Below are 14,370 nucleotides of genomic sequence, written 5' to 3'. Positions count from 1 at the left end.
TGGGTCATTATCAAGTTTAGGTTGGGCGGGTTTGAGTTATTAATTATTAATGGTCAAACTGAATCAAGTAAGATTTAGATTTTAGATTAATCGAGTTGGGTTAAAATTGACAAATCTATTTATAGTCCTTCATCTTAATCTACAGGAATCAAGAGATACAAAAATTTTGGTTGGAGAGTTGTATTCTAAGATGTAGGGAAACTAAGCTGAAGTAGAAAGAGTTAGAAAATGTAGAATGAGCTAGTGCTGTAAGTTCTTGAAGTTCATCAGATGTTACATGGCCTCAATGGATTATTTATGCACCGAATTGAAAGTAAGTTGCTAATCATTTACTACCAATTGACACTGACAACCAATTAACTACTTAATTGATTAGTTCTCCCTCATATTAATGCCTCCTCTTAGCCACAACTTTATCCTCGAGGCTAGAACTTGGGAACTACTGTTGTACATGTATAAGTACACCCAAGTCGCATCTTCAGGGCAAGGAGTTGGTGTAGTGCACCAATATCTGTATAGTAGGTTTGTTCCCTCTCTTAACCCTTATTGAAGCCGATACAGATGTTGGTTCCATCCCAGGGGCCGCGTTTTGTATTGATTGTTGGGGCACAGAATACATGGTGGAGTTGGGATTCAGCAGGCAGTTCTAGCTTGTAGGTTACATTTCCTACCCTGTCAACCACCTTGTAGGGACTAAAATACCTAGGGGACAACTTTTTAAATTGCCTATCAACTAAAAAATTCTACCTTTAAGGTTGCAGACTTGAGTAGTTCTAATCCCCAACCTGAAATTGCAGTCCACTCTATGTTTATCAGCCTACAATTTCACCCTTTGTTGTTCCTGGAGTAAATGATGTATGAGTAGTAGCATCAATTCTTCTCTAGCTAATGGCTGGTTATCAACTTGCTCCACTTGTGAGCTATTTGGTATATAAGGGATGTGTACTGGTGGAGAGTATCATACAAAGCTTCCAAAAATCCATATGATTGGCATGTGATAATTTGAGTTGTACCATCACTATGCCAGGATAGCCACCAATTTAACCGCTTATCTGGAGATGGTATGTAGTTGATAACTGCTGCAAGCTAACTCCTTGTAGCTTAAACAACTCTTGCCAAAATTTGCTAATAAATAATGGATTCTTATAGCTCATAATAGCCATTGGCACCCCCATGTGATTTGAATACATTGTCAAAATAGACCTGAGCCACATCCTTGGCTATATAGGGATGTTTCAACCTTATAAAGTAGGCATACTCGGTTAATCTGTCGACCACCACCAATATAACATTTCTGCAAAAAGAGAGATGGCCCTTCTATGAAATCCATACTAAAACTAGACCAAGTTGCTTCAGGAATTGATAGAGGCTGAAGTAATCTTTAGAGGTATTGTGGTTTCACACTTATACCTTTGAAAACTATCACACTCCCTAATAAATTGATTCACCTTGTAACATCCCTAAAACCCTTTTGATCGTAAACATTTTAATTTTAAGAAGAATAAGTGTTAGAGTCTTCGTGGTAAATAAAATATGAATTATTAGTGTTAGAATAGAAGATAGTTGGATACTAGAGAGAATTGAAAACACTAGTGTGTTGAGAAAAATAAATTTGGGGTATTGGCTAAATCATAAGAGTGTAAAAATTGTGGGGGAAAAAATTCTGAAAATTAAAAGTATAAAAGGATTAAATTGAATTAGAGGGAATCATAGAGGGACTAGAACTGAAATTTTACCAAAAGTGAATAGTGACAATAAGAAGGAATTGTAGAGATTATTGAAGGGCAAAATGGTCATTTCTCAAATAAGATATTTAATTGAAAAATCAATGAGTGTTTGGAAAATATGGACTACTAGATCAAATTGAAAAGTAAGAAGATATCTTGGTCATTGGATTTGCAATTTAGTCTATTTGAAATGAACTGTGTTATGAGAAGTGGTAATGTGAATGGATTTATATGTTAAAAGAAGTGTAAGTTTAAAGGACTATATTTAATAATAATCAAAATTTTAGTGTTATGTATAATCTAATGAACTTGTATTCTAATAATTGATAAGTGAAATAAGTGTTAAATGTTGGTACGAGTGTTAATAAGTAAAATTTTCATTAAAACAATTATGGACATCAAAACTAGTTCAACTTTGAAAATTCACTAAAAATTGTAGAAGTTTAGTTAGAGGTTGAACCAAACATGAAATTAAAGTTTATTGAGTCTAGTTTTGTATAGAAGAAACGGTATAAGCAATGGAACTGTAGATTATAAGATAAACAAATTTAAGTGAGGAAAGGTCAAATTGATTTTGGGTTCCCTTATTTGACTTTGAAATATCATTAAAAATTGTACAAAAATAGTTAGGAGATAAACTTTATATGTACACAAAGGTTAATGAGTTATTTTCAAGAGAAACAAATGAAAACGTTATATGAATTTTTTACTAAAAGATTAATATTTTGTAGTTGAAAAAGGTCAAAAGCTGTTTAGCAGCAGAAAATGGGAAGATTTAAAAAAAATTTAAAAAAATTGTATTAATTGGTTTACTTATAAATTCTGATAAAATTTTTATATTAGTGATGGATTTCTAGTTTCGGTAATTTCAAATGAAACTTAATTATCAATTTCAATAAATGAGATATGAATAAAATGTCACTATTGCACAGTAAACTTTTTTGTTATGAAAGTTTAGTAATAAGAATTACGTGAATTTAAGTGAAAGATAATGCAATAGGTCATATAATAGTTGAAGTTTTAGCGAAAAGTACATTGTGGACATTATATTAATAAATTAAGATATAAATATAAGTGAATTTGTAAAGATTAGATTGACCTTAAAATGTAACATTCTTTGGTATTAAGATTTAGTGTCTAAAGAATTTAGGATTTTATAAAAAATATTAAACTAACCTTACTAAATTTAATATTAAGATTTTAGAGTCTAGTGTTTTGGATTTACATAATATTACTATAATTTAGTGTTTAAAATTTAAGATTTTAGAATTTTGTAAAATATATTATATTAGTTTTACTAAATATGGAAGAGGGGGAGGGGTATTGTCTATAAGTCCTTTTGAGAAGGACAGACTCTTGAGGGTAGTGCAGCTCTTTTCTCTTCTACCCCCATTATATAAGCATCAAGGAAACTTGAAGACACTACATATGAATAACTTGACATATTTGTAAATTTAGCTATATTTTGAGAAAAAAAAAAACCAATGTCAAGCTTGAAGTTCATGAAATACATTATGTCAAGAAAACATAACATGTAGTCTTTCCTTTACAGTCTCTTACCCAAATTTTGCACTAATAAGCCCCTGAATCGACCCTATCAATCCCACAATAGTGACAAGCAAGCAGAAAAAGCTGAAAGTCCTAAGAACAACCCATTTTCTGGTCCAGGGTTGGATTTTCTTCTGCACAAAGTACATTTCCACTGGAAAATATATAGCCAAAGGCCAAAAATTCAATGCCCCCAGCACTCCTAAAACCTGGTTGAAGTATGGGAAGATCATTGCAATCACTGTTGTGGATGCAACATAGGCTGTTCTAAAGCATATCTTCAGAGGATTCATTTGAAATGAAGGCAGCAATGGGAGTTTGATAGTGTAGAAGTTATTCACAAACCCACTGCCTGGGAACTTGTTGGTAAACCATCTTTCCACAAATGCAAACACTGGCTGACTAAATATCTGAACACCAAAAAGAATAGGATGGTCAAACATGATTGATTGTAAGCAATCTAATAGTACTAAAGCTTTAACATCTACGAACTTCTAATTCATTTATTTTCTTGAAATATTCTACATCAGTTTTGTATACATATTTGGACATGAGTATAAATAGCCCTATCAATATAGGTAGAGGTAAAAGTACCATGAAAGCTCCTGTACTAGGAGTCAAATTGCATTTTGTCCCCTCTACTTAAAAAAGAGAAAATTGGTTCCTATACGTTAAATTAAAGAGCAAATTAGTTCTTTCTGTTATAAACTTCATCCATTTGTACTATTAAAAGCTGGCGAGTTTGCTCTTTAATCTAACGTATAGAGACTAATTTACTTATTTTCTAAATAGGAGTAAAATGCAATCTGACTCCTAGTACAGGAACCTCCACGACACTTTTACCTATAGGTAGATTGGATTGATGGGGTCCAATCAGGTTTTTAAAATTTGGGGTCGTTTCAGTTTAGGGGTCATTTCGGTTAGGTCATTACAGTTTCATATCATTTTGTGTTTTGTAGCTTCGAGTTAGGATAATTTTGGATTACTTGCTCGAGTCATTTAATGTTAGATCATTTCAGGTTTCAGTTGTTTCATGTTCAACTCAGTTTCATGTTCAAGCTTGGACAGTTTCGGGTTTAAGTTCATATTGTTGACTTTTGATGGTCAAATCGGGTTTGGTTGGGTTTGGTTCGGGTTAATGAACTCATGTTTTGTGTTCATATCAGAATTGACAGACTAGGTATAGGGACATGATGGTTTAAAGACTCCCCAAATATATAAAATCTTAAAAACAAACCCATATTGGATTCACAGCTAAGGTCGAGTGACATACCTGATATCCACCCACCAGATGAAGAACAATGCAAGCGTTAGCAAAGTCAATAAGCCAATAAGGCTCATAAAATCCAAATCCTGTCAAGAGATTTCCAGGCGTATTGTTGCCAAAGGCAGCATATCCAAAGCAACCACAACAGAGGTAGAAAAATGTTGTTACAAAGATTGCAATCATTGAAGCTGTTTTCATGGTCTTGTTCTCTGGTGGAGGTGACTTCAAGGTGTCCTGTATTCAATCAATTTTATAAATTTTAGACGGCTTCAAAATCTCAGGTTCACATGAGATTTCAGCTCAGTTTGTTTTAAAAAGGAAATGAAACCATACCTGTATTTCAAGAAGGATGATTGAATATGGATAAGCAAATGCAATGTCTCCAAGTGCCTGAAATGCTAACCATAGTTTATCAGCAACACTATCAGCAGGCACTCCTGTTATACTACCTTGAATCCTCCCATTTTCTGCAATCATGGGGGAAAGAAAACAGTGTCTTCAAGCCAATCCACTCATACTATAGTTATCTTTTTGTTATCAGAATTCAGATAAACCTTATAAAAACTAAATATGACACCATGTTATAGTTTCTTCTTGTTGTGTTGGATAGGAAACCGGTCAATTAGGCAGGTCGGGTTAGTTTTAGAACTTTCAATCATTTTGGGGTTTTTCCGAGTTGAGTCATGTTGGGTTTGATACTCGAGTTCAAGTTATTTTGAGTTACTTGATCGGATTATTTTAAGTTTAGGTCTTTTTTAAGTATAGATTACTTGTTCAGATTTTTTTTTATCTGGAATGTGAAATTTAAATTGTTGATGATAAGAAGTTTGAACAAGTAAACACAAATGAAGAAAATTAGAAGCAAGTTTCCCAGGTAATCATACCTATCACTTGTGCAAATCCAAGTCCAAACCCTATGAAAGAGTAAGTAAAGGACATGATTGCAGCGACAACTGAAAGCCACTCCATGTTATGGAAATCTGGTATCTGTGACATCACTACTTGAACACCTCCAAATAGCAACATATATGAAGTATCTCCATACGAACATGCTGCTTTATGCCCTTCTCTATGGTAACAATTTGATTTCTGAATTGCTCTGTTTTAGGCCAAAAAACTCAAATAAATAATCCAACTCAATTAAGCAAAAATAAAAAAAACTTAAAAACAGTCATGATGAAAAGGACAGTAGGACTAAGATTGCATTTTACCCTTTTATTTAAAAAATGAGCAAAATCCAATACGTTAATCGTGATTGCGGTCTAAAGAAGGTTTGGTGAATTTTTGTTTATTTTGCACAATTTATTGTAAAATTTTAAAAATATATATAATTACAATCATAAAAACTAATTTCTAATCATTTTAAAAATATTTTTTGATATTTTAATTGATTTAATATTAATATTTTTATATATTAAATACACAGTTCTAAAAAAAATACTATATTTATAAATATAAATATGTTTACTATCATTTCATATTTTTTTTCCTTTGACCATCTTCCTCGTCTTCTCTACTCTCCATCCGCTGGTTAAGTGTTATCTGTCTAACAGCAATGTTCTCTCTATCTCCTTAATTTTTTTTTTCGATTTTTAACTCTATGAATTAGCCTGAAAAAGGGAATGGCGGGCCGCAATTGCCGATATTCACCGCTTATTGCGGCCGCTATGGTTGTGACTTAAATTCACAACCGTTTTTCTTCCGATAGCGGTGGCGGCCGCTATTCAGCTATATCGGCGCTATTTGAATGCCTGACTGTAAGCAACAAAATGGTAAACTAAAGGGTTCATCAAGTACCTCATACTGGTTGAAGTAGTAATTACATAAGCAATATCAGTCCCATACAAGCTCAGGTTCTGAAGCAAAGCACACATCCATGTCCGCTTTCTACCTGAACTATCACTCAACCAAATTAGGCTTCATAGTAGGCTAAGTTGTAAAAGGACATTGAAACCAGATAAGGATTTTAGCGACAAGTTTAGTTTAAAAACTACCAAGATACATCCGAACAGCGTCCATGTAGGACTTGTTTCGTGTTCCATTGTTGGTCCGATAACAATCGGAAAGAAGGAAGGCCGAAAGATAGGTGATAATAGCAAAGATAAGCAAGGCAATAGGTCCTGCTAACCATCCTAGCTGTGAAGTACTCCAAGCCAAGGACAATACTCCAGAGCCTATAACAGCAGTAATTATGTGTGCAACACAACTCCACAAGGTCCCTGATTGAGTTCCCACACATACACACCGTAAAGTTAAAGCTCCGTTGGACCAAAACCGAATAACACAAGACCAATTAAAAGCGCTCTAGTCCGGAAATCTCCATTACCGGTTCTTGCGGGATGTCCATCATCGTCACAGGAGCCATTATCTAGTTCAAGGGAGTGTTGAACCGCCATTGTAGGCCAGTACTTGGAAGCAAGCGATGGATTTCAATAAGAAAACTTATGAGCTGTGCACACAAAATAAAGGGTCTAAGGCCAAATTCAAATACAACACCAAATATCACCCTCAGCCCTCAAAGTTACATGCTTCTTTTAGATATCATAACATAAAGTTGTATAGCTCTTGAATCACACTAAAAGAATGATCTTCTCTAAATCCAAAAGATGAGGGGAGCACTAGCAAGATGATCTTTCAAAGACAATCAAAAGGTCTATTTCTAGATTTTTTTTCCAGACAGCTTAATATAGTTAGAGATGCCAACAACGACAAGTTAGCAAACTGCTAGAAGATATTGTAAGAAACATGGAATGGGAAACTTGTAATTTATACATTTGCCTATTCATTCATACGTGCATGCATCTTTCTTTTCATCATATGATAACAAAAAGAGGCTACTTGAAAAACCTTTATTGCTTGTGCTCCCTCTGGTAATCTTTAATCACTCCTCAGATCCCAGTATCTAGAAAGAACCACTAAATCATCGGACCTTACTCAAACACAGAGAAATTGTGGGGAGAGATTTAAGAATAAGTGGTGAAAGAGTGTGTGTAAACTATATTATATATATACACGCACACACTTACCAACCAGCAGTATAGTTAGAGAAACTAAAAAGCTGGAAGTGGTGAAGCTTGACCTTGTAGTACCAGTACTATACATCTATAGAATGCAACTGGTGCAGTTCTAGTAGAGAATATTCGTTCTTTGTGGTCTTAATCAAGGTGTTTTTCCAAAGGGAAATTTTCAAAAGAGACTAAGGAGCCGTTCATCCTTTTACCATTTCTGTCCTCTCCCACACATACACACATACATATAGATCATATGGATAGATAGATACATATAATTGCAGTAACTAATGGGTTGTCATTAGAATCATAGGATAGGGAACTAGTGGTTGGTAAGGGATTGGTTGGCTAGTCTTATTAAAATGAAATAAGGTCCAGCTTAGTTTGCATCAAAAATTTAGGTACAACTCTTTATTGACAATCACTTTATCAAACCAACCCTTTCACTTTTCTTTTCCTTCTAGTATAATAAATAAGCTTTCATTTAAGTTGAAATTAATATTGTGAAGTCTAATTTGAATAGAGTCCATGATTCTTAAACTATGTCTAAGCCTAAGGCTATGGCTATGGCTATAGCTAGTTGTTGCTTGTTTTAGACGACACCAAGGAAAATGAGAGACAAGGCGAAGATCCATTCCACCCCATGCAGATGACGGTTGCAATAATGTTCTCTCTTTGTTTCCATTTGAAATGTTTCACAAAAACAAGCAACACATCCGCCAAAAACCATTAATTTATGATAACACTATCACTCCCACCCATTTTTCGATAAAAGTACTATGAAGTCTCACATACTGAAGGTTATAATATATTTTACTCCTACTAAAAAATAGGTAAATTAATCTTTTAATATTAGATTAAAGAGTAAACTGATCATTTAGTTAAAAATTTCATCCATCTCTACTATTAAAAATTGATACATGTATGTTTGGATGAAATACATATGACGGGTCACATGTAACTTTGAGTAAAATATAATCTAATCTTATCTACAATAAATGCTTATCTCTCATGAGTCAAAGATTTTCCATTCATTTACGGATGCATGAAATCATACATTCAAAGACTTTGAGCCTCAAATAGTTGTCATTCCATTGTATGTACCGTTAAGGACAAATTCTACCGAATTTGCTGAGGAGATGGGTGAGGTCACACAACTTACATATATGCAAAACACAGGTAATTTTCATGGTTTGATGTAAAAAAAAGGTGTTTTTACAAGGGACCATGATTTGCCTAATTGTCAAACTACTTGCTGTTTGTTACTGCTCCAATAAATAAAGGTTTTCGGTACAGACAATATGATGTTTTTGTCTATGAAGAAAATCCCAAAACAATGAGCTGTTTTTATTTGAGCCCACAAGTAATGTAGCATCCTAATCATGGACCCTTGGGAAAAGTTTATATAGTAGTTGATTTGATAAATTCGAATGATTTTATATCAATATAACCCGTATTAAATTTTAAAACTCAAAATGATTGAACCCAATTATTTATTAGTCCTGATTGACAAATCTATTCAAGCGTGATGATCTTGATGTTAACAGCAATTTTTGTACAAGTCTTGCAACTTGTAATCTCTTTGATTATTGGTGTGTGTTTGATTATATCTCAAGCACTCGAGTTTACTAGTATTCAAGTTGGGCTGGAATACACTCTGTGATGGAAGTTGGTACTTGTTTTCTGAATGGACAAATGAAGGAGGTAAAAGCATTTGGAAATGATGAAGCAAATCTTGTCACGTAATAAAGCTTGACAATCCAAAAGACTTCAGCTTTTCGAGAAGAGCAGAAAACAGGAGCATTAATAACATTTTGTTGTTTTTTGTTTCTCTGATGTGGTCAACTACTTATCCAAAACCACATTCAATTTTAACCATGGCAACCTTCTTTGTGTATACTTAAACTCATCAATTTTGACTCGAATTTAATATATATGTACATATGATTTGACAGCCAATATTAAAAGTCGGAGAAAAAAATTATTTGAATTTAAATTTATAATTTTTTACTAATAATTTAATGACATCGAGATTTAACAAGTCTATATGCAAGAGCTAAAAGAGGAAGGGGAATGGAGCTTACTTGATGCTGCTGGCAGAGGTGATGACATAGGCAAGTGTATTCCCATACAAGCTCTCCTGTGCTATTACTCCACACACTTTGTGCTGCTTCTCTCCTGCAATGCATACAAAGAAACAACTATATTTTCCGCGTAGTAAAAACTCTGAACCTATATATTGCCATTTTAGAGTGAAAAACACATTCATTTATTTTAATATTAAAAAAAAGGAGAATATTTCTTTGAATAAAAAAGACAAACACCTTACAGACATGAGTCAGGCCGAAGACTGTCAATTAGCATTATATAAAATATATTAGATGAGTAAAAACAATGAACATTAAACCAAGATGCAATCTTGACTTATATGGCAAGTAATGTAATATATAATACTTTTTATTTTAGTAATTTTTCAGTCCATAAATCAAGGGGCTGTCAATGCCTACATATATGGTAGATTCCCTGTCTAATTATCTATAACATTTTATACATATGAAAAATTATTCTTATCACATCATTCATGGTCTATTTTAATTATTTAATAATATTTCAATAATTTTTTCTGTCATTGATACACAATTTTGATATTTATTTTACCTCGAACCCCGAACCTAAGAGGTTTGAGGTTTAGAATAAAAAATTACTAAAATTATGTATCAATAACATGAAAAAATTTACTAAAATATTATTAAATAATTAGAGATGAATCGTGGATGATGTGGTAGAAGAATCCATATATAAAATAATTTATCATACATATACATACATACATACATACATACATACATACATACATACAAACAAATATTAAATTATGCACATAAATTGATTTAAATTTTATTACTAATTTCTATACTTTATGAAAATTATGAATTTAAACTTTATATTTTAATTTAGTCATTTTAGTTCATATACTTTTCATATTTTAAAATTTCAGTCCTCAACAAACGATGATTATTAAATTCTCTATGTTTTTATTTCCAAAATCGATACAATTAATATATTATTATACCGTAATACCATGTCGGTTTGTTATTTCCATATATTACTCGCTAAAAATCCAGTTAATAGATTAATGACTATCATTTGCGAAAAGATTAGAATTTCAAAATTCAAAAAATATAGGGACTTAGAATGATTCAATTGGAGAATATAAACTAAATCTACAAGTATACATATAGTACAATACTAGTAATTGAATTTAACCAAAGGGATTTATTTGCAACTATTTGAAACAGGACTAAAATTGACCAATTTGAAAAGTGTAGGAACTAAAACTGATCAAATTAAAGTATAAAAACTAAAGCCATAACTTTCGTAAAGTACATGGACTAATAACAAAATTTAACCTATCAATTCTAACTCCAATTTGCTCAAACTTGATTTTACTATAAAAATTAACAGCCCACAATCATATAACTCCAACTTAGATTGACTCATATTTGAAACAGATCCAACTTAAAATGACTTGAACAAGTATTTCAAACCATGAAACTAAAAATAATTCGAGCTTGATTCTAAAATATTCAAACCTGAAATGATTTAGACATAAAGTAACCAAAACCTAAAATAATTTATTAAAAAATAATCCAAAATAACTCAACTTGATAAATAGAAAATAGCCCAAACTTAAATTAATCGAAAGTAGACTCAAAAATCTAAATAGAAAATAATATAATTAGAAAACATTCGAAAAAATTAAAACCTGAATTCAACCAATTTAATAAAAATTCAACCCCAACATGCATATAATAAAAGGTAGAACCATGATGAAGCAAAATAAGAATTTTGAAGGGTTACCCAAATAGAAACGAACAGCATCCATGTAAGATTTGACTCTGTTGGGGCCATATTCAGGGTGAGGAAACATGTAGCAGTCACATAGAAGGTAAGTTGAAACAATGGTGACACCTGCAAATGCTAGCATACAGATTGGGCCCGCAATCCATCCCAGCTGAGCAATGCTCCACGCAAGTGATAATACTCCTGCCCCTATCACTCCCGTTATTATGTGTGCTACTGCTGTCCTCAGTGTCCCTTCACATGCCCATTTCAATTTCTATTAAACATTGGATAATGTTTCACATGATACATGCATGCATGCATTTACATCAACATGAACAAGCATGTGTACAATAACGATGTCAAATGATAATAAAAAAAATCATGTAGTACCTGTATTTAGAGTCAGATTGTATTTGTCTTTTCTATTCAAAAAATAAATAAACTAGTATCTGTATGTTAAATTAAAGAGTAAACTGATCATTTTTATTAAAAATTTTATCCATTTGTACTATTTAAAACTAGCGTAGTTGATGAATAGTCAGATAGTAACACATGGCATGCCACGTGTGCCTCATGTTAACGTATAAGGACTGGTTTTTAATAATAGAAATTGATGAAATTTTTAACAGAATGACCAGTTTGCTCTTTGATCTAATGTACATAGACTAATTTGCCTATTTTTTTAATAAAAAAATATAAAACGTAATCCAATTCATAGTACAGAGATCTCTGTGATAATTTTATCAATAAATGATTCAAACAAATTTACCAATAAAAATTTTTTAATTTGAACTCAAACTAACCCGAACTCAAAATAATGAAATAAGTACAAAAAAGAATTACTCAAATTCAAAGTTATTGAATATAAAATTATATAAAAATGAAAAACTAAGCTTTAAACATCCAAATCAACCTAACTCAAGGCTAAAAACAAGTTGAACTGTGTTTGAGTCAAAATGTTTGAAATTAAGGATGTGGAAGCTTATAGCTAATGTCATTTTCAATGATTACTAATAAATGATCTAACTTTGACACTTTCCATGTGTTTTATTATAGGTTAAAATAGTGTCACAAGCCCTTATAGTCTTCACAAATTTGGAGATTAGTCCTAATATTTTTATTTCTAAAAATTTAGTCTTTCTATTTGTTAGATTCCAACTGTTAATGCTATTAAATTTCTTTTTTTTTTTAATTTGTTGGTGTGATATTTTAAAATAAAAAATAAATAAACTCACTTAATAATGAACTTGAATTAAACAAAATGATTCCAACAATGTTAACCGTTGGATCTAAATTTTGAAATCTGAAAAAGTAAAGAAACTGAATTCCTAGAAATAAAAGTACATGGACTAAATTTCAAAATTACGAATAGTATAGGGAGTTATGGCATGTTTTAACCTTTGTTATAACACTTAAAACCATGAAATATATATTACACTTTCAAACCGCATCTACCATTCAAAAGCAATATCTGCTCATTCAACTCATCATGCTTTTTCTTTCCACCTTTCATTCATTGTTAAGGTTTCCTTTAAGTTCATTAATCAGAGGTCTAAAATAGGGCTAAGCCCAGAAATTATAAAATTTGGATAAAATATAATTTTATTATTGTATTAATTTGTAACTTTTCAACTTTAAAGGATTAAACTTAAAATTTTATCTTTTGAGACAAAAGCAGAGATAAAATTGTAAAATTTTGGGGTTTAAAATTAAAAAATTATACTAAAATTAAATTAACTTATTAAAGGTTTCAGATGAGCCAAAAATACAAAATTTCCATTTAATTAAAAATTAAAAAGATTTAAATTGAATGTTTTAATTTTTTTGGAAGAGACTAAAAAGCAATTTTCCATGAGGCTACAGGGTGGCCAAGCTCTCTATCTACCCTTGCCTACCCCTAGCATCACCGCTACCATAAAGTCACCTTGAAACACAATCATACATACATACAGGGGAAATCAAGAATTTCTATGGAGGATTAAGATTAAGTTATATATTGTTACGAGAGTTAAAATATAATTTCATTATCGTATTCACTTATATCTTTATAGTTTTCAAAAAGATTAAATCGATATTCTAACATTTTTGGGAGGAGACAAATAACTTAAGATTTTATGAATTGTGAGAGGTCTAAAGCTGCAATTTTCCATTTAGAGGCCTACCCACCACTCCCTACTCCCCCTTCATACAAACATAGCTAGCAATTCAAGTAGCAGAACATTAGAGGCTAATTGATATGTTTACTATCTATCTTCTTGCAAATATTTAGGTAGGAAAGTAATGAACGATCCACAGAGTCGAAGGGAAAGGAGAAAAAAAGGTTCACCAGTTAAAAAGAACATAAAAAAGTTCATCAGTTAAAAGAATATATATATATATATATGTATGTCAATACCAGTTCTTTTAGCAAGCACTGCTGATACATCAGTTGAGGAAGAAGAAGTTGGCAGCAATGGAGATTGATTGTCTTCTGCAACTTCATGACCCATATCTGATTCCTTATACATATATATATATATATATATTCAACAAACACGATTGGGTTTTCAAATCCACAGCAAGAAGGTTAATGAAAAGAAATGCAGGGTGATATTTGTTTTTATATCCATGTGAGCTTAGAAGGTTTGGTAGGGTTATATGAATTTCAGTTAACCATATTTATCAGCTATAGTAAGTCAATTTCTTGATTCAATTCAACAACAATTACCTTTTAATTAAATTATTTAATTTTATATTTTTAATTACTAGACTTTTTAATATTATTAAATTATTTACAATAATTTATTTCTTTATTAGTATATTAGGCTACAAATTTAGTAATTTTATAATTTAACTATTAAATTTGTTCTCAGGTATGAATAAGGCTTAGAGCATGAGACAACTGGTATTTATTTATCTAACATTAAAAGATAATTTCTTTTTATAAAAATAAATTTAAAGATGGAACGATCTCACTAATTAAATTGGTAAATCG

At 31.6% G+C, this 14,370-nt stretch overlaps 1 protein-coding gene across 3 annotated transcripts; it reads right to left on the bottom strand.

The window, feature by feature from the left end:
- Positions 1–3,170: 3,170 nt before the first annotated feature.
- On the bottom strand, positions 3,171–14,035 carry LOC108489490 (probable amino acid permease 7). 3 transcript variants are annotated; one of them, XM_017794075.2, is made up of 8 exons: positions 7,569–7,985; positions 6,869–6,991; positions 6,537–6,761; positions 6,340–6,433; positions 5,427–5,641; positions 4,876–5,009; positions 4,549–4,776; positions 3,171–3,685 (listed from the first exon to the last, which is right to left on the bottom strand). In XM_017794075.2, exons 2-8 carry the CDS (start codon positions 6,936–6,938, stop codon positions 3,284–3,286), a joined length of 1,368 nt encoding a protein of 455 aa, XP_017649564.1. In that variant the 5' UTR covers positions 6,939–6,991; positions 7,569–7,985; the 3' UTR covers positions 3,171–3,283. The 3 variants fall into 3 exon arrangements, with proteins under 3 accessions (XP_017649564.1, XP_017649565.1, XP_017649563.1); XM_017794076.2 differs by having other exon boundaries at positions 7,390–7,932; XM_017794074.2 differs by lacking the exons at positions 6,340–6,433; positions 6,537–6,761; positions 6,869–6,991; positions 7,569–7,985 and adding exons at positions 9,635–9,728; positions 11,412–11,648; positions 13,792–14,035.
- Positions 14,036–14,370: the final 335 nt, after the last annotated feature.

The sequence above is a fragment of the Gossypium arboreum genome, chromosome 5 (assembly GCF_025698485.1).
Source record: "Gossypium arboreum isolate Shixiya-1 chromosome 5, ASM2569848v2, whole genome shotgun sequence".
Taxonomy (NCBI): Eukaryota; Viridiplantae; Streptophyta; class Magnoliopsida; order Malvales; family Malvaceae; genus Gossypium; species Gossypium arboreum.
This window is presented reverse-complemented; position numbering and strand designations above follow the sequence as displayed.